Below are 27,937 nucleotides of genomic sequence, written 5' to 3'. Positions count from 1 at the left end.
TATAAGTGTGTGGGTTGTGTTGCATCGGATTTATTTTGCATCACAAAAAAAATGAGAGAAATAAAAGGTTGCATTCAATAGCCATCGTTTGCAGAAAATAATATTGTCCATAAATATTTATATATTTTTGTTTTTGGTTAACAACGGTTTTCAAAATGTCACAAACATAATTTCACAAATATTTATTTTATACAAAATATTCAGTCAAATAAAAGTAATTTGTTTTCAATACTCATAAATTCACAGCCGTTTTATTTTGTACCAATCATGGGCGCAGTCAAGGGAACAGGTAGTAGATACAGCCCCCTCAAGCAAGGGATTTGGCGGATTTCGAACTGTGGGTACTAACTAAAAACGAAAACAACTTTATCTTGCAGCTCCCTCATCTCAAAGAGTCTATTTTAGATTCTAAAATTTGCCTTAAAAATTCCAGTCAGTCTCTTTGATTATCCTCGAGAGCAAGAAGAGCCATTGTCAGCCCCGAGTGTTGCGTATGTACTGGTCGAGATGTTGGAAGTCAAATTACTGGCTACATAGTCATATTTAATATGCCGTCATTCTGTTTACAGCGGCACCGGAGGTATAAGGGAGAAATGAAAGAGGTCACTTTGGCTTTCACTTTTAGCCGCTCATCTACCCTTCAAGTACCTCACCAATAAACTACATAGATCTGTTGCAATGTTACACAGCAGTTTTCTCTAAATATAAATATTTGAAAATATAGTGTGTTTAATTGCAGATCAGTCGAGGGCAGATATTAATATTTTTATAAAAACTTACTGTTTTTGGAATTCAAGATTTACCGTTTTTTTTTATTATTTTGGTAAGCGCCTTACATCCAAATGAAGAAATAAATTACAAGTGTTCTGGACACATTGTATTCCGAGTCAAACTAGAGGTGGCCCGCAAAATATGTTGCCTTGAACGTTCGATTAGTACTGATCTTAAATAGTAAATTATGGAAGTTTTTTGTTTAATTTTTTGTGAATAACTTTTTAAATTCCTCGTATTTCGAAAAATAAATAACCATTATTTTTCTTGATCATCACTCTCTATCACTTATTCATTCAACTGTAGCACTTCCAGCCTCTGACATGAAAACCTAGGCTTCGCTCTTGAACTATTTACAATTCCTCTTTCTTTATTCCTCTTTGTTACTGAAACTGAGGGAATTCCTGTTAAAATCAAGAGACATCATTCCTAGATCTCCAGAAAATCGATTCTTGGCTATCTGTAAAAAATAAAAAGAACAGGTTACAACCCCAAATTTGGAAGTTGGACGTGAACCCAGCCTGAAAAAAATTGGCATTACTTTACAACTTGCGTGCTAATTTATACGATAGCTGCAAATTTTTAATTTTAATATTTTAATTCGCTAGTAATTATTTAAACAATAAAGTATAAGAATAAGAAAAATCAGCATCACATTCTAAAGATACTAATATCTGAGTAACTGAATATAAAACTGAAGGGAATAACACATTTTATGCCTGATTATACATACATGTATTTACGGAGTGGAATTTGTTTACTGAATTAAGAAATAATCTTTATGCATCTATTTAAAACTACCTAAATTAAGTTAATTAATTGCAAACAACAACGTCTGAATTTCCAAACATTATCAACATAAATCAAAATTTGTTTTTAAGGAACAATCTATTTTTATTTACCTGTAAATATTTTTTCATCTTCAGAGAAGACTGGTTAGTTTTGTTCTGAATAATAAGTACATTATCTGCTTCTTGTGACGCCTTGGCCCCGCCAAATATAGAGTTGGCCGTAAGTGGCTCATCATCTCGTTCTTTACGAGGATGAATCACTAAAGTCACATGACAGTTATAAACTGTAGCGAAATTACGAAACGCACCAATAAGTTGATCTTGTCTTGAAAATCTAAATAATAAAGTCATTAGGGGAAGCATTATCTCATTGTTTAGCGAACTGGATTGATCGAATCTAGGTACTAGTTTTTACGTTTTCTCCTACTAGGAGCTTCTTTCAGCTCTCTTATCGGTGATGGACGGTGTTGTATGTAATGAGAGGACACTGTCTGGCGACCGGCAGGTCACTGAAAGAAACTCGGGCTGACAATTTATATATAACAATATGACAAATGAGAATCGGAATGGTTTATAAAAAAAGTTTTTGTTAATTTTGATGAATGAAATATGTTCTTAAAACTGCAGTAGCATTTAATTCACAACTTTTGTTTAAGTCTAAGTAAGAAACATTTTGAATATATGAGTACACGATACTTATAGATTACTGAAGAATTTAGATTTTATATATTTTTATGTCTATTTACATTAACAATTACCTGTCTAAAAATCCAGCCTCCCTAGAAGACAAACCCAACATAAACTGAACATTATCTACAATTACATGAGAAACGTCATGAACATAGGTTGCATGTCTTACCGCCTAAAACAGCAAAAAATTATTTACATATCAACCTACAATTAGCTTGATTATAATTAAATCTTGATTATCAAGAGAAGATTTTTATAGCTTCACTTAAAACACACATCAATAGAAATCATGCATTAGATTTATGTAAAAGAATATATTGTAGTTCAGATATCACTTTTACGGCTGCAATATCAAATTTTAAAAATTACAGAGGATGTTTTAGAGAACAGTGCAGGTTTCAGTAGATACTGACTTTAGCTTAGTGTCTATAAGTTAAGAGACTATTCGCATTTTCTACTTTTATCCGGAAACGGTTGCATATTTTTTATTTATTCGTAAAGATTAAAAAGTACTTGAAATTGAGAAATTATTAAGTATTAATTAAGAACATGATCTATAACTTAAATAATACATGATCTTACAAACATTACTTACTTCCATCACGGTCGTAAGTTCTTGTTGACCGTGAAATGTCATGAAATATATGGGCAACTGTTCAAAAAGATCTGCCCAAGAATCAAATTTAGTTAAATTTTTCTCTAACGGTTGACATACCATTTGTTGCAACATCGTTTTGGCAAGTCGCTGATTACGAATTTCAAAACTCCCCCAGAGTGTTGTTACCTGCAAGAAACGCGAAAACTTCATATGCCTTGTTAAAAGTAAAATTAAATAGTTATTTTTAATATCAGTATTTTCCCTGTGATAGCATTTATTAAGTTCTAATCGATAGATTTCTGGCCTTCACTAATCTTTAGAATGTATAATCTAAAGTGGTAACAACTATTTCCATAAATAACAACTCAATAACATCTTATGTATTGACGAATCTTAATTTGATTCTAGCACTGTAAAATTAGCGAATTAGTAGAAAGAATAAAAGTAGTTTAATTTGAATTACCCACTGAAGAAGGACAAAAGCTCGAAACAGCGATGACAAAAAAATGACGTAAGAAAAATCTGTTTTTATTAGCACTGTATCAAATAACTACGTATAACGTATTAATGTAGTAATGTAAGGAGTAAAAGTGCATCTACTGTTCATGGCAATCTTTATTTCCGAAATTAATAGATACGAAGGCATCTTCAGACAGAGGCGGATAGTAATCTTACTTCGTGCTATAAATTTCTTACATAATTAAATTTAAGTGAACCCAGGTTATCATCAGGGTTCGAATACTATACCCATAAAACCATTAATTACCTCGATGGTTTGCGCCTTTAACCACCATCGTCGAAGCACTACAAATAAATTTTGGAAAATGAAATAATAAAAAACATTAAAACAATCGAAACCAGCGGCTAGCCCTTAAATATTCACTCTTTAAGAGCTTTTTACTGCTACTTTTTAGAGATGGACAATGTTTTCTTAAACAATAGAAAACTTTCCGGAGGCTGAAAAAAAAACTCCAGGTGCCAATGAAGTCAGATGATGATGCGCGTTAAATTAAAACAAAAAATAAAATTTCAGTTGATGAGCAAAAAATAAATGAATAAAATTAATAATAATCAAGAAGCTAACTCTGCAAGACCTTTTTACGGTCTAATGTAAGCGATAGAAGAAAAAAAGACCAATGAGAAAGTTAATATTAAATGGTTACTTTTTCAGTCTAATGGCACTTAACTACTTTAATATTAGAATTGAGAGTTTAAATAGCGAGACCAAGTTTTTATGTCGACGAATATGTCTCATTTTGGTAGAACAAAGCATTCCTCAACATGTGAGATATCCGCTTTTTAAAGCATTAAAAAAAAAATGAATATTTATAACTGTTTTTCAGTGACAAATTAAAAGCTATAAATAGAGAAAATAATCATTAGTGTGAGGACATGTGAATAACATAATAACTATCATTAGATGTCCAGGAGATCGCGAGGACAAAGGCTATTCAAACATCTTTGGTGACAATTTCTTTGTTCACTTGAAAAGTGGTTTGAATAGGGATTCTCTGAATTGAGATCAAAACAAAGTACAACATATTTAAAATTAAAAGAGAGCGATAGACCTTAACAAATCAAAAATGAAAGTTTATTTTTATTTCATATATCTGATTACCTTCTGAATAGCAAGATCTAAAGAATATTCGCTCATGAATGTAGTTTTACCACTTCCAGTAGGTCCAGTCAAAATTGTTAGTTCACCTCTTCGATGCCCTTTAAGAATAGTGTTCAAAGTAGGAAATCGCTGCCATTTGACTCCTGATACCTGAAGTATGTTGATATTTTACAAAATTGAAACGTTATAGGCAAATTTTATCAACAAGAAGTTCAGCTTTATGAAGATTAATATTAAATACGAGCTTAGTTTAGTCTAAACTAAATACCTTGTCAGCATTGTGAAGTTCTGCAGCTATATCTTCTCTGATGTCGTTGAATGTAATAATACTTGGATGAGAAACGGAAGGCGCTGTACTAATGATGTTTAAAACATCCTTCTTCTTTAAGTGTGCTGCATAAACACTTGTTTGCTCTTCTAAAGGACTATTTGATTTAACAGAAAAATGTAAAACTCTAAAGTATTTACTTAAAATAAAAAATTAGAAGGCAGCCCAGGATTTAACTGATAGACCGTCTAAACATTAACTACTTAATGATGTTTTATGAAATCAAATTTTGTTTCCTAAAACATTTAGAAAGTCTTCATTAAAGGCAATAATATACATACATAGATTGTAAAAGATATTACCTAACAAGAAAACAGCGATTACTTTGAAGTTTACGAGCGAATACTCTAGCGCTGTCCCATGATGCAGTGTTACTTCCAAGCCAAAGTACCAACCTATCGTAGTTTTCCAATAAAGGCAAAATCGACTGCGGTAGTTTTTGTTCGCCTAAAATTTTATTTAATGTAGATTAAATAATTTAATGGATTAGACAATTTTAAAGAGACTTCCGAAAAATTGTAATTAAATTTAAAGTTTAATTTTAAGATTAATAGCAATTTCCACAAAACATTTGCAATATACAGTTACCAGTTCGTTTGTAATAGTAACTGATTAACGAAAGATAAATATATTCCTGCTCAAAATTAGGCTGTACTTTGATTTTCAAAAAATGAATGAATTAATTTAATAAAAAAGGGTAGAAACAATAGTATTTTCTCACTATTAAAACTTATTTTAGAAAGAAGTAGGAAGGGAAAAAGTACCATTTTCTGCTCATCCCAAGAATTTCCAATTATTCAAATCGTTTTCTTCATCGCGGTTCTCTCTTGATGGCAGCAGCCCTTGAATTAGTGCCCATTACTTATTACCCTTTTTCCTTAGGATGAGGATCTGGGGTACCACCTGGATGTCAAACAGTCTCTTTATCTTTATATAGACAGAGATTTCTTGACATGGAGATGTGGACTGCCCCCTAAATCGTGACTTCATAACGCTGGCTTCCCCTCCTTCCATTGTCAAAATCTGATCGAATTGTTCTCTGTTGGATTTCATAAAGATAGATTATAAAGGGGTGATGAATATGGAATAGTGATTTTTGAATACAGATCATCACAACAAAATGGAGGGACCATTATAATTGGTTAAATTAAAAATATTTTCTTTTGGATTTATCAGTCTCATATGAATAAAGGCTAGAGGTAAGAAACATAAAGAGAAGGATTAAAAACTAAATGCACTCTCTACTTTTCTTCAAATTAATTTTAAATGAAATATGTACACCAATTTTTGCTATAAAATGAATTCTGTTTAAAAAATAAAGTGGCTAATTTTGAGCAGAAGAGTAAGAGAACATTTGCTTCTTTAAGAAGTTAAAAATAAAATAATTCTTTATAGTACGGCTTAAAATTAAAATGGGCTTACCATGGGGAAGACATACAATATTTTCACTTAAATTGTACAATAAGAGTGTGAGAAAATCTTTTATGTTATGAACAATAACTGCTGCTTTTGAAGATCGTTTTGTTGTTACTATTCCACACGCAGAATTGGGTGGAAATGTGTTTTCCTCACCATCTTTTGTTATCATTTTGTATCCAACAATGTCATCATTATTCTTCAGAGGAATGTATATATAATTATGTTTTATGTCAACATGTAAATCCAAACAATTTAATTTTGTCAAAGGAAAGTTCTGGAAAAAATTGATTCATTTTAGAACATTTTTTTAAAATATATTTTTTACTTTCTGGAAAGTTAATCTACAATAAAAACAGACTTTCGTTGGAAATTAATACTAAGTTGAAAACTCTTTTTTTTCCTAATATTTTACAATATTTATTGTATAAGTTACATATAACAAAAATGGTGCAAGACAATTTTACAAATCTACAACTCAAACGAGACGACTTTTAAGATTGCATCTCCACTGACAATACCGCTAGGAGATTGCAACAGTGAACTTACACGGTGCGGATTTAGTTGTAGCAGCGCCAACACAGTACTATATTTACAAGTGACTACATATGCTATTTACAGCTCCTGACGAACAAATATTGTTTTTGAACCAAAGTTGATTGTCTTCAAACATACTACGAGAAATAAAATTCAGTTGAAACCTCAACTCCCATTGCAGCAGAATTGAATCAGACCGCTGCCGTACTGAACAAAACTTGTGCTTAGCTGCCCAGCTCTCAAACACAAGAAAAGTTGCCTAGTACTCTTATAATACTGATCTAAATGGGGGAGGAGTTGGTCTAGTGGTCAAGAGTGAGGCTTTGTAAGTGGGAGATCCCCAGTTCGAATCCCGCGAATTGACTACTTTTTATTTGTTAGAAAAAACTGTTTAAAGCAAAGTATGAGCTTCCGCCCCCGTCCGCGATACCTAGTTAGTGGTTGGATGTTACGCCCCGCCTGAAAAATAAAGAGTAAATTGGCGGATGTAATGTATTTAAATTTTATAAAAATATTTTTTTTCATGAGACATTTTTATGAAGATACTCAAAAGTTTACAATTAAAGTTATTACCTATAACTTTCATGTGCCGTTTCATGTGTGTTACAGAAGCAACTTACACTGGATTTTCACTGGTAAGACTAAGAGATTATTATTTTTTTTTTCTAATTCAAGGCGCTTAACTACTAAGATCTTTCAAACAAAAATCCTTCTCAGTGCACTCGCGGCCTCTGAAAAGTGATCCTCTCCTTACAAACAACCCTTAAGTGAGCTTAGAGGCACCAAGGAAGAGAAAATCAAAGGGCGGCACACCTGGAATTAAACCCAGGATCTGAGTCTGGCTTGTAAGTCCACCGCGCACTCAACGGAGCAAATTTCCAATCATTTATTACTTATACCCTAAGAAACTTAGCTAGCTACTCGTCAGGAAATTTGGTATTTTAGCGGTATCCAAGAGTAACAAAGATCAGCACAACCTACACCCTAATCATTCACAAAGAACACAGAATATCTCAAGTAGCTGATAGTAAAACTACATGTGTTAGCTAACTCTAGATAAATTTAACTCAATCTACATTATCATTTACATACACAATGTGCACTCTATAAAGATGACGTACAATTTATGAATAATGTCATCTAAGAGAGCCAGGGGGTAGGTGAATTTGGCATTTCGTCACTCAACACTAAACTTGAATATTACTATTTTACTTAATGGGCACGCAAAACTAATTAGTTATAACCTCTTCTAATCAATTCTCCCATTTTTCAATCATTCAATATTTTTTCCTGACTGAATAAAAAAGTGTAAAAAAAAGAGAGACTGTTTGAATATTTGTAATACTCGTAAATTGTGAACTTAGTAAAACTATGAGTGATGATTATTTCGACCTCCTCTAATACTCATCACTTACACACTCCTTCTCTTATAAGGTACACATTACTACTAACTTCCATAAAGGAGCATAAATAATTTAGTAGCAAATTAACTAGTAAGTAAGTAAAGTAATCGCCAATTAGGTGTCGTGGAAGGAGGCAACTAGCAAACATAGCAATTTAACTATTTATTTAGTATTAAAAAATGCTGTCATACCTGAAATTCTAATATAGTTTTTAGTAAATCTGCTTTCCCTCTTTCAGATAAACTAGTAAATGGATGAATATGTTTGGATATTCGTGACCATTTATCTTTACCAGAAGAAATACTTTCGTCTACAGGCAATGAAATGAGCTTCTCTGGATACCCAAGGACAGACTCCAAAGTGTTCCATGATCCTGACTTCTTGCATGTATTGCACAGAAAATACCCTAATTAAGTGAAATTTAAATACATTGAAATAAATTTAATCTGAAGTTACTAAATTAAATTTCTTACCTGATGTCTTATTGATAAATATAGTGGAATTCTTAAGACCACAATAGGAACAATCCAAAGATAAACAGGTGAAACCATCAACATAATTTATATTTTTTTTATTAAAGTGCCGTTTCATGTGTGTTACAGAAACAAACTGAGGCAAATCAAAATTGGTGTTTATTACTTGTTTACTTTCTGAAGTTGATTTTCTCAAAAACTGGACACGAGGATGCAATCTCAGTTTCACCCTACTTTGAGCGAATTGTAGATATGAGTACCTTATCATTAAAACCATGCCAGATTATAAATTGAAGATTTACCCCTACTTAATTCTGGGATAAACCATGCAATATTTAATAACTCATTAATAAACGACTTCATAACCTTATAAATCAATTCTTAATGAAAAAAAAGTTTACTTCTAACATAAATTTCCGAAATTCTCACTGGAAACTACTGTATTATTAACTTTATTGGAAACCATTTTAGTACTATATTACAAAAATAAAAACACAATGCCGCCTTTTTAACTTTGGGTAAAAAAAATAACCTCCTTCAATGATTTTGAAACAGATTGAGGTACTATATCTAAAGATTGCAACATCGATTTTTAAATTATTTTTAAAAAAATAATAGATTTATGCATATGATGGCTGTATTACTCGTGTAACTTTATTAACCTTTAAGGAATTTTTGCATCTGATAATGTGTCAGAAATTATCCTAAAGCCAGAAATAAGTACCAATCAAATCATTAGTAAATGTAATGTTATCGATGATCACCGTACGAAACTAAATAAGAATTGTTAAAAGAAATAGATAACGTTACCTTTGATTCTTACCTTTCATGTTGTGTAGTTTACGATTAAACACGTGTTGTAAGGGAAAATTGTAATTAAACTTTTTTTTAAATTCGGGTAATATTGATTTCTTTTATTTTTTATTTTTTTTCCAGAATTCCAACTGCTCCTAATACTTGATCTGAAGAAATTATTGTTTTGTTGTGAAATGTCCGCATTAAAAGTGCATCTTGATGGGCTTTCTAATAACCCACATTGTCTTCACGGACCGACTCTGCTATTTTCAAGGCAGGTAAAAGGGAAAGAACAAAAATTTTATGCTTGCTCTGCGTATAGAGACAGAAAAGACTGTCCGTTTTTTTTACGAGCAGATGAAAAACTTATAAAGTCATCTAATTTGAAAAAAAAACATTCACGCGTCCTTTGTAATATTAATCATAAACAGATTTATTCAAATTTTCTTGCATTCAAAAATCTTCCTCTAAAAGATAGAAAGTTCTGTCATTCTTGCTTTACTTTTATTTTACCTGAAAATAGATTGTCACATAGCAGCAAATGTGTTATAGTACAAAATGTTTCAGATTCTTTATTAACACATCCGACCGCCTTGATTAAACCTATAAAGTCTAGCAAAAAAGAGGCCCAATTTTGGTTCACAGAATGTTCAAAAAAATTCATTATTGATTCTTTAAAGAGCATAAGTGCAACCTCATGTATCTGTATCGGGGCGCCAACTATTCACGAATTGCTACGGCAAACTAACATTAATAGTGTACTGTTTGACATAGATAAGAGATACCATTACTTCTACAGTGAGGACGAATTTTGTTGGTTTAATATGTTCAATTGTTATTTCATTTCGAACTCAGAATACTGCCAACAAGTCCTCAAAAAATATTTAAGTGGTTCGGTTGTTGCTGTGGTTATTGATCCTCCGTTTGGGGCGAGAATTGAGCCCTTAGCCAATACTGTAAATTTACTTCAAAAACAATCTGCTTTTCATTTAAACATACTCTTAGTGTTACCATATTTCATGGAAAATAATGTTTTAAAATCTTTTCCAAATTTTACAATGCTTGACTATCAGGTACAGTACTCCAATCACAATAAATTTCAGAATTACGCTGAAACTAACAAGAAACCAAGTGTTGTGAGAATATTTACAAATATATCACCGAAATTATTGAAAATGTCCGAAGCTGAAGGATATTATTATTGCCCAGATTGTTGTTGTTGGAGGTACAGAAATAATAAACATTGTATATTTTGTAAAACTTGCCCTTCTAAAAATGGTGATCTTTACAAACATTGCAGTAAATGTTCTAAGTGTGTCAAACAAACCTGGATTCATTGCCCAAAATGTAATCGTTGTTGTATACCTAGTCATAATTGTAATTTTCAAAATGAGGGAATCAATACTTTAAAAAGAGGCAAGAAAAATTCAAGAGATACTTCGCATTTATCAAAAGGTGTAATAAACAAAAAAAAGAGGAAAGACTTTTTGGCATAAGATTTCGTTGAAATATATGAAGTTAATGTTTAATAAATTTTATAAGTTAAGATTTAAATTTAGTATATTTATTGTGGAATAGTTTAAAATGTTAATAAATTACTTGGGTTTCATCATATTGCGTTAAGTACTTTGTAGCTGTAACTGCGGGTCTTTAATGTGGGTGATAGAGTTAATAATTTATATTTTCCACCTAGTACCGATAATTGAAAGTTGTCCGCAAACATTAAAGACCATAGCTTAAAAATGGATAATAAAAGTGCAAGATCAGAAAAGTTTGAAACAGAAGAGGTACGGGAGCTTGCCGAAAAACTTGATAGAGAACTCGAGGATTACATTTTAAATCTTGAGAAGAGATCTTCAAATGAAGCTTGGCCAGAGGATAGATGGCAGGAGGTAATAATTCTTGTACTTTATTTCTTTTGTAATTGTTGGAACAAATATGTTGGCAGTTATTACGAAAAGTATCTTACAAAAAATTTGTCACTTTTCTTCCTCGTAATTTTTGTTGTAAATGAACGTGTAATTTTTATTTGTAAAATTAATTAAATACATTGATGTATCTTTACTAGACTTTCTTCTTATCTTTGCTAGACTAGAGGTGTTTTCTTAAATGGCTTTTCATCATTATAATTTCTTGCATATAGAACGCACCAATTAACCTTAACTTCCTTAATTGATGTTACAGATTCAAATCTTTTAAATATCAAATTTTCAACAATAATCGCGACATGATTGTACTTAAAAGGATATTTTAATAGTTTTGGAAGTGATAGTTGAGAGTTATATTTCAGAAATATGAAACCCGTTTTTTTATGGTGAAAAATAAATATTTCTGCTTGTTTGTTGCTGAAGGTACACGTTGAGAGGGAAGTAGTGGTTGCAGTCACAGAAATGTCTATTTTTTTTAAGCGCGTGCAATATGTAAGTGATTGTGTAGATTGGCTGGTGTTAGTCTAGGGGAAACGCTGGACTTGTTACTGTACCAATACTTCTATATATACACATACGTTCTATACTGTTGAATGTGCTGTGTAAAGGTAGAATTCCCATGGAAACTTTTGAAGAAGTTCCTTCAATTTTTGGAGCATTTCCTTATTTAAAAAGACAAATGTAGGTCATACGAGTATGTATTTTAAATACATTTTTTTAAAATTGAGAATCCAACATTTGTGGTCCCTTCGTACTGTACAGTTAGAATAAGTTTAAACTGAATAACTGGTTTTTATTGTGCTATTATTGCTTTCTTTTTAGGAAATGGAAAAACATCCGTTTTTTATGACTAAGGTACCAGAGGATGGTGAAATTCCTCCACTTCTACAGGGATTACAAGAATTAAAGTTCAGCCCTGAAGAAAATACACCTGAAGGTTCGTAAGATACTAAGTCATCCTAATTAATTTTTAAAAGTTATATATGTACAAAAAGTAAGCTTTCAACAGCTATTGATGGGAATTGATAATTAAAATTACTGATAATCGTAATCAATCTAAGGATTAAAACAGAATCAGAAAAAAAATGAAGTAAAGGAATGCCTTTTCATTATTTCAGGCTAGTTTTACGTCCAACTAAGCTGCGCTGTGAATGAAACTTATAATTAAAAACTATGCTATAATTTAGTGTTATTTTCAATATTTGTTTCACTTTTCCGATTAAAAGCTGTAATATCAACAAATCTCCATGACCTATAGAATTATTACTAAAAGCCTCTTCAAACAGTTAAGTCTATTTCAGTACTTCGGGGTGGCTTTTGTGGCATATTAATGAGCATTTGTAATTTATATAATTTATAGTTGTAATAAACTTACAAGCAAACTAAGATTATTTGTAAGTGTTGTTTGTGAAAAGTAACTTCTTTTAAAGTAAAATTATTATTGGGTTGTAGACTTTTTATAATTATTACTCTTTCACTTCGTAAATTAATGCTTTTAGATTTAGCCAGAGCATATAAAGAGGACGGGAATTACCATTATAAATTAAAAAAATACAGAATAGCAATATTATGCTACACTGAAGGGATAAAACAGCGTTCGAATGACGTAGAATTAAATGGCCATTTGTACAACAACAGAGCGGCTGCCCATTACTTTTTAGGTAACTACAGGTTAGTAATGACATAGATTCAAGTTAGTCGTCTTTTGCTAAGGAAGTTTAGCCATTTCTTTTTCTTCTTTTATGTCCTGAAATGTGGTTAGTTGGGTGTAGGTTGTAAAATTCGATATTCTCTATAAACCAAACCAAACGTTTCAGCGTGGTATGTTTTAAAACCTACACCTATCAAATACTATTTCAGAACATGTTGTAGTTCCTTATTAATTGTCCCTTCCAAATAATTGATTTTCGACTAACACTTAAAAGCATTCCTTCAAATTTGAATAAACTTCAATGCATTTTAGATTGTTTGAGGAAAATAAGTAATTTTATAACAGTTATTTAATTATTTTACAGGTCTTGTTATAATGATTGCAAATGTGCGGTGAGAATTCTGCCACTCTATCCTAAAGCTACTAGTAGACTTGCACAAGTATGTTTCAAGCTAGGTTTGTATGAAGAGTGTATTAGCAATTGTGACTTACTTACTTTAGAAAATGAACCTGAGAATAAGGAAATTTTAGAACTTAGGAAAGCTGCCACCAAGAAAAAAGTGAGCTGCTTACTTTTATAATTTTTTCTGATTTTCTTATAATACTTATATAATTCTAATAAATAATAAATTATTTTTAATTAAAGTTTCCTTGGTGAGATTTGAATCGATTAATATGTGTACTTTTTCTAATTTTTAAGAAAGAGAAGGAATGTGCTGAAAGAAGAAATAATTTGCTCGAGAAAAAAATTGCTATAGAAAATAAAAAAATATTGGCAGCTATTAAAGAAAGGAAGATTAAATTAGTAGATCAAAGTAAGTAAACAATTTTTGTATTATTTATTCCATTTTTCTTTTTTGCCAATTTTTTCAGGCGGGTTTTACGTCCATCAACCAATTAGGTGTCGTGGACAGAGGCGACTAGGAAACTTACATTACTATCAAGTTCTCATATTAAACACAATAAAATCCAAGGCTAGACCGGGAACATAGAACGCAGTACCATAATACATATTAGCCTTTCGGGCCTCGCCTCTAACTGCTTGGCTATATTGCAATATTGTTTATTATTTATGGTTGTTTATAATTGGCTGAAATGGCTGTTTTGTCGCTCCAGAAACGATTGAACTGTATGAATTCCTGTTATGAACCTGTATATTTCTTTAACTAATTTTCTTATTTATTTTTTTAAGATAACTTTAAGAAACGTTTTTTCCTTGATTTAAACCATCATAACACGCCTTTTTTCTCATATCTGTCCGGGTTTATTCTTAGTAAAAATTTCAACAAGTTTAGCAAGTGAGGATAGAGCATTGTTGGTGGAAATTCAATAGTTAGCACTTTTTTAACAAAACGTCATCTACCCAATCGAGGTGATTCTCGTAAATCAATGATTATTTTTATTTATTTATTTGATTTATTTTTTTTGTTTTTGTAGGTGTGAAAGAAAATGAAGAACTCGGGTTGAGTAATGATCTACTGGCAAAAAAAGTACACTTTTGTGGTGAAAGACTTGTATGGCCTGTATTACTGCTTTACCCAGAATATGAAACTTCAGATATCATAGAAAACTTCCATGAAGACCATACGTAATTTTAAAATTTAGTTTTTTTATTATTAGTGTTAAAAAGCTGTTCAAGAAGAATTAGATTAACATGCTTTTTATTTCAAAGTTCAGTTACAAGAGTGTGTTTGATACATTTTTTTTGTTTTCTTTTTTCTGTTAATAGATTCGAAGAAGAGTTGTCTGAAATATTTAGTAACTTTGCAGACTGGGATGTAGATCATAAGTACTCGGTAAATACTATAAGTGTGTATTATGAAAATGAAAAGAATATTAAATCAATAAATCTTTCGGCTACTCTTGGCGCTGTTCTAGTGGGAAAAGAGTTAGTACATTAGTATATTTTTTTAGAAAAAGTAGTGAATGCTGCAAGTTTTAAAATTTATGTGTTCTCTGCAGTAAAGGATTATATTCTAAATATGATACTGCAGAAGCAGTAATAAATAACTCTTAAATTATTAATTAAATGTATTATATTTGTTACGAGTTTTGTTTTTTGCAATATGTTTTGTTAATTCTATCATTATTTTCTAATTGTTTCAGAGTTGAAAATGGGATGCCTTCATTTTTAGTTCTTTTGAAGGATTCTGCAACAGAAAAGAAATTACTCAAGAGATAACTATGAAAGCTTTTTAACATTAATTTTAACTTTTATTTAAATCTTAACTGAAAATTAAAATTGTACTATACATTGTTTATAGAAATAATTTATGTTATCATGAATATCATACAAATAAAAAATCTTTTTTATTTGGAAAGAAAAAATATGTATAGACCCAAAAATAATAAAATGTTTTTTTTTTTTCTATTTGAAAGTGATAATAAAAATGCGTCAGTAAATTAATGCCTCATAGTGCTGAACTTGTTCAGCATTAGTAGCGTAATCAAATTTTAAACCTACTGTTATTTGCTTCGTATGAAAATGTTTTTTACAAACTCGGGGACCCTCCAATGGTTTGACGAAATGTTTTTCAAATTGGAATAAATTCATTTGTCTTAAATATTCAATCGTACTAACGATTACATTAATCTAAAGCCAGACCTGCCTTCTGAGTAGGTCAACTTAAAAGATTATTAAACGTTACTCAAAATCTTTGCCAAAATTTCTTCTTTTTGTAATAGGAGGTTGGTTTCAAAGATTTTCAAACGTACTGAAGTTATTATTCTTAGCTTGATTATATTTTTTATTATAATGAATAACATTTTTCTTTGGAGGGGGCCCATCAGACTGAATAATTGAAGTTTACCTTGCGGATAACAGTGCTTCATCCTTCTCAAATATTCAATACAAGCCAGGCCGCGCGTTGTGTGGTGTTCAAGAAATTATTAAATTACTTAACGTTTGTTTTGTTTGTGGTTAATGAGGATATTTGAGATAGTTATCTATTTAGAATGTAGAAACAATTTTAAATTTCATTGATTATATTTTGTTGCTTTTGTAATAAGTTCTAACTAACGTGAAAATGTCAAGTTTGGAAGATATGAATGTTTGTTACAAAGAAATATTTATGAGGAAGCACCCTGATGTTTGGAATGAAATTATTCTAAATACAGGTAAACTATTATTTACTTATTTTGTTATCAATATTTTCATTTAAAGCGTGTCTGAGGACATTAGAATCTGGGCATTGCAGTTTTTTCAAGGCCCTGCCTTCCTCCGAACAGTATTCTCTTGTTACATGTCTGTCTCATCGTCTATCTACAGACAGAGTGTTTTTGTGGCCCCTAGAGAGTGAAAATCCAAAAGTAAGCTGCTTGATTTGAACCCGGCTTCTCCGCGAGCAATGCAGTGTTTTGCTTTAATCTAACACATTCTCTTAATATATAATTAAAAATGTGGCGAGATTCGCAGAACGAATAATATATTTAATTTTATGGGCGTAGCCCGCATGTTCATTGTGCCTTTGTTTTCGAACTATCATCAGGAGTAAATTAATCAGTTTGGTGTAGAGATTTCAACTTCACATACGTTATGGTGTCCTACTTACCGTAATAATAATTTATTATTATCTTTTTCTTCTGAAAAATACCTTTTTAACAGGTGGAATTTCAAGTACCTTACAAGATATCAAGGCGCACCAGCGTTCAGGAGGATATGTTTATAGGAAAATTGCTAACAGATTCATCTATTGGTGTGTGCAATTATAAATTTTTTTCCCGCTAAGATACTACATTTGTTTAAGTTTTATATTTTTATTATTATTATTTGCAATATGATTTATGGTGATAGGAGGACCGACCACAGTGTGCTTGAAGTAGTTGAAGAGAGCTTAGATATTAATCTTCATGGTAATCAAGTGAGATATAAGTTTACCGATAGTCCTGTTTTAGAAGGCATATCGGTTACCGAGACCCTGAGCCACATTATTGTGTTAGTACCAACAGTGTCTAGCCTTCACAGGTTTACTTATCCCCATCCAGATAATTTACTCAAAAAGGTAAAAAATATCAATATTATTATTCATTAAGAAAATACTTAAAGTGAATCAATGAACAATGAACTTGTTTTCGCCAGGGTTATAAGGAACAAGCCACTTATTCCATATTCCATAACGTCAATGAAGCTGATTCAACTGATCCTAGTACTTACTTCATCCTCAATTCTCCTTCAAGTATGTGTAATTAATGAAAGCTATTAAATTCATTATTATTTCACTAGTATTTTGTTTGTTTTCAGTCAGTTGGAGTTGAAAATTTTTCAATTTTTGAAAACCTAATATTTTTACTCAATGTTCAGGTGGGATTGTAAGTGGAGTTTCTTGCCTTGCCTCTAATGGAGATTCTGTTTTTGCATTATCTTTAGCGAATACTTCTATCCTTTTAATACGAATAGATTCAGCAACAGGACAAGGTATTACATCAACTCTAACTTATGAATCAATGATGCCGAGGTTTCTGTCTGGCATCACTGATGTAATTAGGTATGTATGTGTTTAAACATAGATTATTATTAATTAAATAATTAAAAATAAGATCAAACTATAGTTCTTTCAATGAATGTGTTTAGAGTTGTTTTAAGTCAGTTAAGTTGTTTTAAAGTACTTTAATTTAGCTCTTCTTTAAAATATTTTCACTGAATGTTTCTTAAAATAAGTGATTGAGTAGTCAAAAGTAGTTTTGTCCTGCTTAAAGGCATAATTTATCACAAAACTATTACATTTATTTTATTTTTTCTATCATTTATATTTTTAGGGGAAAAGAATTGAGCGATTGTGTTTCTGTAAGCCTAATTCTTAGTTACATTCATGGAGAATTGCATTTATTTGGTTTAGATAGAGAAGGGACTTTAAAAGTTTGGTCTTGTGATAGAAGCTGCTTTGTCACATCTCACCAGTTGCTAAATAAATATGAAGCTAGAATTATCAAAGGTAATTGTGATATATGTATATAATTTAAAGAAATTTTTGTTTATGATTTTTTTCATTGCGGTAAATAATTTGTGACTTAATTATTTTTAAAGGACACAAGCACAAGATGTGCAAGGGTGAAGTTGGAAATATGCTTGTTTTATATTGCTGCCTTCAAGGTAGTTGCATTGCTTCGTACATAGTGCAACACAATGATGGAGTTATCTCTTTTCAGCAACTTAGTGTGATTCCTACTCCGGCAGTTAGTAATTTGTTTGTATTTATTTTGGGATTTAAAAGGAGAGAATAATTTATTACGGTGGTATTTGTATTATGGTCAATTTTACCGAAATTGAAATGCGACTAAAGAAAGTCATCATGTATTGTTTTACAACTCGGCTTTGCGTAATTACTTTAAAGATTTTCGTAGTCGTAGCTTTTTGGTTTAGCCTTGATAAACATTTGTTGTCGAGGACATAATTATCAGCTTATGTGTCTTATAGGTTTGCGTAAAGTTATTGCTTCATTACAGGGACTAAAATTGGTTGATTTATGTGTCGGAGATGAGGGTGATTTGTGGTGTAATTGGTTGACGGGGGATGAGTCTCCAACTGTGACGAAAATAAAATTAAGATATCCTGGTTGGGCGACAGTTCTTCTTGCTCATCCACCATTACAGGTATACAACTTTGCTATTAAGTATCCCTGCGTAACTTAATTGCTACTGTGCTTTTTATGATCTAAATGAATGTTTAATGATCTTTTAATAATTAGGTTAAAACCCCAAAAATAACTGTTCAAGATCCAGCTAGTCTATACTTGGATGCGATATTTACGTCAGGATTTTTTACTGCTAACGAAGTTGCCAAAGCTCTTTCTGTTAGTTTAAGTATTGTGTGATTTCACTTGAAGTTTAGTTTTATTATTATTTATTGAAATGTTTAAAATAATCTTTTTAAACAAAATTTAAGATTTTCAAAACAACTGCAGTAATTAAGCCTAATGTTGATATCAAAGAACAAATTTGCGCTATTGTTGAAGCGGAGATTTATTCTGAAACAGGAGGTCAAGATTTTGATGACGATGAATATCTTGAAATGACGCAAAGGTTAATATCTATAATTAATTTAATTTAAAGTAGTTAAAGATAGTAGTTTTTATTTATTTATTTTAAAGTTGACGTCGGAATGAAATAAATTATCATTTCGGACTTGGCAATTTTTGGGACAAAATCTATCAACCATAAGACCATTTTACTGAACGGTGTTCTTTTTTCGATTGTTTGAAAACAACAAACTTTGTGTTAAAAAGTTGTTGGTCTAATACCTATATATGAAATGTTTTAATAGAAAAATTCATTGAAGAGCCTGTTAGGGTATGGTAAGGCTTCTCTCTAATGTGTCTTTTCAGTAAATTCAAGTTTGAAGAATATCGCATGACCAAGTTATCGCAAGTTCTCTATAGTTTTTTTAAAAAAATTAATTTTCTCATAAACCACTCTGCTGGTATCTCCTTATGAACCCCAATCATTTTAGCTTGAAATATTTTTTGTCAAATTGGTTTTAGAAGGGTTTTCCAGAAAACTAATGCTTTCTTAAACATCATCCAAAGTGCCATTTCTTTACCGCTTTACCGACTATTGTTATATTAGTGCAATTTAAGTGTATTCGACCAAAATTACGAAATTGAAAAGTTGCCATAATTTTGAGAATGAATGCAAAAGTCGTGTGAAGTGTTTCAATTCTGTTGTTTTATCAGTGGAATTCAGAAAGTTCCTTTAAAACTGAATTTTGGAAATTTTATTCGATGTAACTATTTCTTCTTGTAGTTATGTAAGCGAAAGTTAAAGTTCACCATCTGAAAAATTGTATTTGTTAAGATGTTGGAGCAGGCTTTACTCTTGCTGTAGTCAGTTTGTCATATCTGGCATGCTGCCATTGGGGATGGTGTGGCTTGGATCGTCTCTTATCCTAACTCAAGAATGTGGTTTCTCAATGGTAATGGAAATGAATCCTTTACAACTTTTGTATTTGTCTCGAGCGCCCGCCTCTCATTTTCCAAGTGGTTAGTATTAGTGTATAGTATTTAACCTACTCAAATTCTAATAAAGTTCATAACCAATAATAAAAAAAAAAAAATTCTATATACAATAATAACATTGTTGAAAGTCCGGAGGCTAGTAGTACACAGGAAAAAGCTCCAGCCACAAATTACCGCAGATGTTGATGTGCCTTATTTAAACAAAATAAAAACTTCTATAGGAAAGGCATATTGGCATCTATGCTGCGTTTGAATTTAACATTACAAAAAAAAAAATATGTTGTAATTTTTTCCAGATATAATTTAAACTTATGTATTTTCTCCCATTTGTGAGATATCGCCGGCTTTTTCAGTGATTTACGGTGAATTGGTGGAGAAAGTAAGAAACATAGATTTGGAATTCGGCTTAGAAAGGCTAGAACTTGGTCTGTTGTTAGGAGAATCAATACCTACAATTTTAAGTGATGCAGCACAACTTGTACTTGCTCAAAGACCTAGTGAAAATGTAAGTATGCAAATTGTAAACGACTAGAATATTTGCAAAATAACAATTTAGCTTTCTTATATCCAAAACTATTTAATACCAATAATACATTATTGAATCTGTTTTCTAATTTACGGTTGAAAAGAGAAAATTTACAAGAAAGTATATTACTGGAAAAAAAAAGTTTTTTGGATCTTTGAGTTCTAATTAAAATTTAAAGTTAAAGGGAATGATAAATTTAAAACAAAAGATGTTTTGTTCTAAAACAATTAAAAAAATTATAAATTAATTATTAATGTGATCCCGGCTAGAAGGATGATCAAAAAAGGGATAATTTTTAATGGATTATGTTATAGCCAATCTCTTTATTGATGTGACCTTTACATTTTTTGTTAAAGTGCCAAGCGTTCCTAAATAGTGGAAGTTTTAGAGCTCTCTTGGCTGAACTAAACGAACCGCAGTCACACATCTTTGATGGTAAATTATTATTTTTACATTATATTTCTTTTAAAGGTTAATAACTTTCTGCTCTAAAATCTTGAGAGCTTGTTTCTTTTGCCTAATGATTGCTATTGCGCTATCTGAAATCTTTTGCAGTGGTACCATTGCGAAGCATGGGTATTTAGCTGGTAATAATATAATCTAATGAATGTATTAAATCAAACTGTTTTTGTACATCAAGTTTTATTTTTAAAATTACATTATATTATTATTTTTTTATTTCAGGGTCTGATAGAAGAATGTTTTGCAGTAATTCTGGTTTGTTTGCAGTTACCTCTACTTTCAGAGATTTTTGTTCTGTTAGGTAAGTGGTAATTGTATTTGAAATTTTGCTCTTATTTGCAGATGATCATACCAAAATGAAGTTTTAGCTTGGATTTTTTTAAATTGAATCAATAGTTTAAATCGGGAACTTCAGAAAATCAAAGTTTCTACTCCTCGGATTTGAACAGACGCTCAAATCCTTGGAAAATCATTCATGTCTAATGGGTTCGATTTCTATCACTGAAAATAGTGATAATTACAAGCAAGTATTGGCTAGTTAATGTTGGACAATTTTTTATTTCTACAATGAACAAAAAAAATTCTGAAATTAAGTTTATCAATGAAGGTTTACTTTCTGATGTTTGCTGTCTGAAGGATGCTGTACTGAGGCTCACATTGATAAAACTAAATTTCATGCCAGACAGTTTTTTTTTACCGAAACAGTTCAACCAATTTCTGTCAATAAAATTGGTGGACCATCCATAAAATTTCCGATTTTGGTCGAAAAACGCAAATTTTTTAATTTAATAAGTTTTAAGACTGTACATATGTTAATAGGTATTAATACAAATAGTAAAATTTGAATATCAGCTTAAAACGTGCCTTTTGGAAATTGATTATATATAATTTTTGGTTTTCATGTATGCTTACTGTTATTTTAGGTTGCGATTGTGTATGAGATTGCTACTTTTATTGGAATTCTGCGAAAGTGATTGTAGTGAAGTTAAGACAAATTTTGCCCAACTTTGTGAAGCCTACTATGTCCTTTATTGGACCTGTGTGACCAACGTAAGTGTAGATGAGCCAATAATTTTCAGTTACGTCCTTTCACATCAAGGAACATTAATGCAAGACACTCTTCCTGCTTCGGTGTTGGCTGTTGCAAGTGCTCTGTATCCTTAACAATTTATTTTCAATTACTTATATGTACCTGTTGTTAACTTTAAGTTGTTTTAAGGCTCTTTTAGTTAAAATGAAGGAAAGTGTCCTTCAACAAAAACTTTTTTAAATTTAACTAATATGTGTTTTGCTTATTATTGACTTTTTTTTTTAAACGATCTCCATTTCAAATTACTATTTCATAATTCCGTACCTCTTAATATTCTTATTTTGGTTCAAGAATACATTAAAAAAATTAAAAAAATAAAAAATAATTAGTTTTTATTGGGTTATTTAAAACTATAAACAGCAGTTGATATTATTTGAATAGTTTCTTAGTTTATTCCAATATTGTTACCTTCATTTAAATATGCAGTTGGATCAGAGATGGAAACATTAACTTAGCGAATCATCTATACTCAACCAAGCAGTGGGTTTTACTGCAATCGTTAGCGAGGATCACTAATTATGATACTTGTAAGTGTAATTTTTGAACGTTTCTTCACTATATTAGGATGTTATTTGGTTCTTTATTTTGTAAAGATGGTAAGTGTTTTAATTAAATTTTCCTTTTATACATATTTATCTCAGTAATTATTTGATTGAAATATAGAATATGATCATTCTGTATGATGAAAACATAAGAGTAAATGCAATAAATTGTTTGGCTGTAGTTTCTAAGTTGGTTTTTATTTTGCGGCGCCAGGATATTTATACATAGCCAAAAATGAAATTTGACAGTCACCGTAAAATAAATGTAATTTTTAGGAACTAGATAATTCTAGATAAATACTCCAAAAGGAAGTTGACTTTTCTTTGTTAAAAAGCCAATTCTCGAACAATCTTTCAAACAAAAATAATAAAACGTCATACTCGTATAATCTAGAGTTTCATTCTGCAAATATTTTTTATTTTATTAGTTTTTCTTTTAAATAATGTACATAAGGGAGACTGCAGTTAGCGGAATCATATCTGTATTCTGGTGAAGGAGGAAAGGCTTATGACGTTGCGGTAGGAAGCCAAGACGAGGACATGTCACATTATATTAAAGTTATATCATTGTTTGAGAGGCACAGCAGACCTGATCTTGCGATTGCTGTTGCGAAAAAAGCGATGGATTTTCCTGCATATTTATCTCAATCAGATCAGGTAAAATTTTTGTATTGTAACTATTTAATATTATTTTTGCATTTAACATTTAATTAACTGTAATCATATTGAAACTCAATTAACATTTTGCCGTGTAATTAATTTTAAAATCAAAAAAATCATCAAACATAGAATAGATATTTAGTTGATTAGAATTTTTAGCAGAGATTTTTGAACTAATTTAGAAAAATCAGCAATATTCTAATAGTTTTATTATTTGCATTATGTTATATAAAGATATTCTCAAAGAATATGGTTCTTCTTGAATATCCCGCTGTTTTCATGTAATTCTCATTATATGTAAACAGTCATTAAGTAGTATATAGTCATTATTGAATAATTATGATTAGCTTCAGATAATTATGTTTCTTTAAAAATATGTAACTGTTTTTATGCAGGAAACTTTGCAGTCGGTACTGTTTTTACACCAGGTGCAATTAAAGCATTATGATAGTGCTTACTTCTGGTTAGAAGAGTGCAAGAATTGGTCAAGAAGAAGTGATTCATTGCACCGGCTGGTTTCAGCCATGTTGGCTGATGGAAAGCTCACTGAACTAGTATCATTTCCATTTACCGGACTCACTTCCCAGTTAGATAAGTTTTTGTCGTCCAGAGCGAGGACAAGGCCATTCAAACAGGCCGCAAATTACTATAATCTTCTTTATGCGTTCCACGTTAAACATGACAATTATAAAAGAGGTGAAGTTTGTGAATAAAATGTTTTTATTCTATATCTATTCAGCTACCTCGGTTTCAATCAAGAGTTTCGTACTTTTCTCTGCTAGTCCTTGTCCTTGTTTTGTTGACATTTATCTTGGTTTGTTTGTTTTAGCGGCAAGCGTTATGTTTGAAAAAGCGTTGCGTAGTGACACAGCTGAGATGCAATGGAGATGTTTCGCTGCTTGTCTTAATGCATTAATGTTAACTCCACCTGAAGAAGCTTGGCTCTTAAGACCTAATTTATCTGCTTCATCAAATCAGGTATCTTTCATTTGAGACGTATTTTCGTAAATTATATTTCCTTTTAATTTTTTAAAAGAAAGAATTACAAATCTTTTTTTTTAATACTTAGGATTCTATAGAAATTTTGAACGTCAATGATATTAGGAAGGAATTCGAACTGTCAGGTGCTCGATACAATCTCGGCGATCGTTGTGCAATTGGTATGAATTTTCTTTCATTACATTCATTACAAAACATAAATCATTGTAAATAATTTTTTATGGTAAATGAATCATTTATGATTTAGATAAAAAGGACTATCTTAGGTCAGAATTGAAATAGATCTTATTTCTGATAATAATCTGTATTATTTTCATTTATTACTATCTTATCGGGAGTTGCTAAAAATAAATAATATATTTGGAGATCTACTCATCACCTAAATAAGACAAAGATTGTTTTTATTGGAAAAACAGTAGGTGTGTTAACATTAAGCGACGAATTAGGATATCTCCACAACGAAAAAACGCAGGAACCGCATTCTTGTTATTCTAATTTTGTTCCATCTCATACGGTCAAATTCATTGACCAGAATTTCTTGCGGTTTTCTTCAACACTTGAACTTTGATATGCAGATTCTAGGGGGGAGGGACTGCAGCTTTAAGCATAACGTCTGTTGTAGCACATTAGGCAGAAGAACGATTATCCAATTTATATTATTTAAATTTATATTAAAGAAAATTTTGATGTAACTAGATTTAATGTTACAAGGGAGTGGGTGCAAAACTGATACTCTGCGACTTAGCAAATTATTTAGGCTTCTTTAATTGTTGTTTTTATGAAAAAAAAAGTTGGGTAATGCGAACTTCATGTCGATTTTCGGTCCAATTATCGATCAGGTATCGTGGACCGAGGCGGATGATTTACACTTATTCCTTATATTTATTATATTATCACATTAAGTAAAATCTAAGGCTAATATCAGGAATCGAATTCAGTAATCTGTGCATTAAATGCTGAGCCTCTAACTGATTAACTACGTTTATTAATTAAGGCGCCTGTTAATAGTTCACTGTGTATATCTACAATTGTGATTTTATTTTTATTTATTGTAGATGCAGTACAAGAAGAAGTTGTTGCACTATGCGTAGCTCAACGCCATTATAAAATGGCAATGAGACTAGCCAATCTTTGCGATCTATCCTGCGCCCCTGTTATTTATAATTTAACGGCTGCTTGTTTTGAAGATAATTGTGATTGGGCAAAATTCAATGGATATGATGGTGATTAAACATATTTTTGTAATTATTATGTTATGCCTTTTTAAACTTGACTAAAGTTAAGTAAAATAATAAATAAAATCAGCGATTAATGTTTACGTAAATAACCTTAATCAGCAATATTATGTTAAAGATATGCTGTTAAATGAAGAGGATACCGAAGATATAGGTTGGAGATTGTTGGAAAGATTTATTACTAAATATGAAAAAGATAAGGAAACAGTTCTACATAAATCGGCGGTACTCAAATTGTTAGAAATGGGCGTGTTTCTACCCTCATGGCTCATATCTTCGTACATTGTAAGTTTAGAAGTATTTCAGGTTATTATCATATCTGTTTGCGAACAGAACATTTATATACACTGAAAAAAAAAAATAATGTAACTACGCACATCGTTTACGAAAGATAATAAACATTAATTACTTTTATTTTTGTTTATTAAAGTCATGTAGCCATAGGAATATTGACTATTTAATGGATTAATATTAATTTTTAAGCAAACAAAATATCTATGGCTTCACTGGAATTCGAACACGGATCGATTTAGTTCACTAATACAAAATCTTTTACTTTTTGGATTAATACAACCTTTTTAGAATTAGTATTTTATCATCTCCTTTATTGTACATATATTTTTTATAATTTATGATACGTTTTAGAATAGGATAACGAAGAATCGGGCAAAAAGTAAAAATTAATTAAATAACAATGGTTTCAACTAAAGAAATGAGATCATTCATGCTCAAAAAATGTTCTCTTCCCAAATTTTTTTCATCCTTACTCTTTTTTGGAGTTTTTTGTGCTTTTAAACGTTTCTCTTTAGAAAGCGCCAGTATAGCAACAAGTAGCATTAGAAGCATTACTATAATTCCAAATTTTAAGAAAATATTTAAACTTTTAGTGAAATTTTACGGTTAAACCTAGTTTTTGTATTTTTCTGGGAATGGTTTGGCGATTGTTGGTAAGAAAAATATATATTACTTTAATTGTAATATCCTCCACCCGCTAAAAATGTATAGAATTTGGGATTTGTCTTTGACATTGATGTATTTGTGCAACACATACAGTGTAGTCTAGAATACAAGCATTAATAAAAACGTTCTGTCCCTGGCGTGAATCGGCTTTATTATTCGCATTTTCGAGCATTTCCATATCCATGGAAGTTACTGTTGAATCAAAATCTAACCATAAAGATAAGATTGGATTAAATTAAAACTATATTCAACTATATAACTACTTAATTAAATTAAGATTTTAATTTTTTTTGTTGCAGAAAAGAAATGCTCCCGAGCTTTTGAAACTGTATTTAAGTCATGGTTACTTGGAGCAAGCCTCTCAGTTGGCTTGCGATTATATAAGAGCTGCTATGGGTACTGGAAGTGAAGCCTTTTCTATAGATGTACCCCTGTTACCCAATTCGCCATATTTATGTCTGCCCATAAACACTATAGAACTGGTTATCCTTGAACTTAGTTATTATAATGTAAGTATTTATTTTTTATTTTGTCTTATAAAACATTCATTATCCAGAGAATTTGATCAAGCAGAATAATCCCTTCAAGTTACGGTTTGCTTTTACTCTTTGTCCGACCTTAACTGAGGGATCCATTTTTATTTTTATTTTTACTGTGATATTGTACTCAACACTGGGCCAAAGTAGCTGTTCCTCGCTTTTCGTACTTTCGTACGAGTGCATCTTTTTTCCTCTTACTCGCAAGTCTGGTTTTTCTCTCCCAAATTTGTTTTCTCTCTCTTTGGGTATTACTTAGTAAATGTCATTTATTTACATACTATTTATACGACTGTTAATAATAAACTAAATGGAAAAGAGGAAAATTGAAAACCTAGACAGAGCTTGTTATTTGCCCATGTGAAATATTTGAAGTGTTTAACAAATGGTTTCTACTTCCAGATACACACAGAATTAAGGGATACTCTAAATGAATATCGTCAAAAAGTTGAAAGAATTTCCAACGAAATGAATTTGTCTTGCCGAATTAACAGTACTGCAGTTATCACAGGCGTTTAAATTTGTTTGATTAATTTGGAAGAAAAATACCCTGAAGCTAAATTGGTTTTTAAGAAATACTTAATCTACGCGAGTCAATGAAACTAATGAAAAATTACACACAATTTTATCTTTGTACAAATCTTTTTAAATCCAATTTTCATTTTCTTTTGTACTTTATTTGAATAAATATTTGATATTTTTTATGTTTTTTTTTGTATTTTTGTCCCTTTTCAAGATGGGAAATTTTTTTTTAAATGTAGAATAGAAAACGCTTTTTTTAAAAAATATAGTACTTGTACTATATCTTGATAGAAACTCCCTTCTTATAAAAATGAAATAAAATAATACTTGATACCATATTAAAGATATACTGATATCTTTTCGAATAATTTCCTATTTTAATGAGCAACCTAATACTGTTGTTACGTGATAATCTTTAGAGGTAAAATTGTCAATGTACAAATCAAATTACCTTCC

The 27,937-nt window shown here is 30.8% G+C and overlaps 4 protein-coding genes across 8 annotated transcripts; 3 read left to right on the top strand and 1 right to left on the bottom strand.

Annotated features, from left to right (window-relative positions):
* Positions 1 to 101: 101 nt before the first annotated feature.
* On the bottom strand, positions 102 to 9,132 carry mtDNA-helicase (mitochondrial DNA helicase). Of its 4 annotated transcripts, none has more exons than XM_074117857.1 (10): positions 8,626 to 9,129; positions 8,344 to 8,558; positions 6,219 to 6,489; positions 5,099 to 5,243; positions 4,737 to 4,893; positions 4,469 to 4,618; positions 2,848 to 3,036; positions 2,321 to 2,424; positions 1,674 to 1,896; positions 102 to 1,231 (listed from the first exon to the last, which is right to left on the bottom strand). In XM_074117857.1, the coding sequence occupies exons 1-10, from the start codon at positions 8,900 to 8,902 to the stop codon at positions 1,142 to 1,144; spliced, it is 1,821 nt and encodes a 606-aa protein (XP_073973958.1). In that variant the 5' UTR covers positions 8,903 to 9,129; the 3' UTR covers positions 102 to 1,141. The 4 variants fall into 4 exon arrangements, with proteins under 4 accessions (XP_073973958.1, XP_073973959.1, XP_073973960.1 ...); XM_074117858.1 differs by having other exon boundaries at positions 8,344 to 8,532; positions 8,626 to 9,128; XM_074117859.1 differs by having other exon boundaries at positions 8,344 to 8,529; positions 8,626 to 8,849.
* Positions 9,133 to 9,561: 429 nt separating this feature from the next.
* On the top strand, positions 9,562 to 15,370 carry Dpit47 (DNA polymerase interacting tpr containing protein of 47kD). 2 transcript variants are annotated; one of them, XM_074117877.1, is made up of 9 exons: positions 9,562 to 9,694; positions 11,114 to 11,312; positions 12,171 to 12,285; positions 12,848 to 13,019; positions 13,364 to 13,559; positions 13,700 to 13,814; positions 14,437 to 14,587; positions 14,729 to 14,887; positions 15,106 to 15,370. In XM_074117877.1, exons 2-9 carry the CDS (start codon positions 11,163 to 11,165, stop codon positions 15,179 to 15,181), a joined length of 1,134 nt encoding a protein of 377 aa, XP_073973978.1. In that variant the 5' UTR covers positions 9,562 to 9,694; positions 11,114 to 11,162; the 3' UTR covers positions 15,182 to 15,370. The 2 variants fall into 2 exon arrangements, with proteins under 2 accessions (XP_073973978.1, XP_073973979.1); XM_074117878.1 differs by having other exon boundaries at positions 9,562 to 9,698.
* On the top strand, positions 9,615 to 11,105 carry LOC141448966 (rRNA N(6)-adenosine-methyltransferase ZCCHC4-like). The gene has a single exon (XM_074117893.1). The coding sequence runs from the start codon at positions 9,615 to 9,617 to the stop codon at positions 10,914 to 10,916; it is 1,302 nt and encodes a 433-aa protein (XP_073973994.1). The 3' UTR covers positions 10,917 to 11,105.
* Positions 15,371 to 15,820: 450 nt separating the features above from the next.
* On the top strand, positions 15,821 to 27,663 carry Nup160 (nuclear pore complex protein Nup160). The gene is made up of 24 exons (XM_074117821.1): positions 15,821 to 16,116; positions 16,604 to 16,694; positions 16,793 to 17,000; positions 17,078 to 17,174; positions 17,300 to 17,483; positions 17,755 to 17,930; positions 18,023 to 18,171; positions 18,442 to 18,588; positions 18,684 to 18,788; positions 18,881 to 19,017; positions 19,789 to 19,973; positions 20,303 to 20,454; positions 20,832 to 20,910; positions 21,160 to 21,238; positions 21,861 to 22,091; positions 22,454 to 22,554; positions 23,024 to 23,226; positions 23,625 to 23,925; positions 24,059 to 24,207; positions 24,299 to 24,389; positions 25,284 to 25,451; positions 25,582 to 25,748; positions 26,723 to 26,932; positions 27,362 to 27,663. The coding sequence occupies exons 1-24, from the start codon at positions 16,026 to 16,028 to the stop codon at positions 27,476 to 27,478; spliced, it is 3,618 nt and encodes a 1,205-aa protein (XP_073973922.1). The 5' UTR covers positions 15,821 to 16,025; the 3' UTR covers positions 27,479 to 27,663.
* The last annotated feature ends 274 nt before the right edge of the window (positions 27,664 to 27,937 follow it).

The sequence above is a fragment of the Rhodnius prolixus genome, unplaced genomic scaffold, assembly GCF_049639745.1.
Source record: "Rhodnius prolixus isolate KJV_2025 unplaced genomic scaffold, Rpr scaffold_2, whole genome shotgun sequence".
NCBI lineage: Eukaryota > Metazoa > Arthropoda > Insecta > Hemiptera > Reduviidae > Rhodnius > Rhodnius prolixus.
This window is presented reverse-complemented; position numbering and strand designations above follow the sequence as displayed.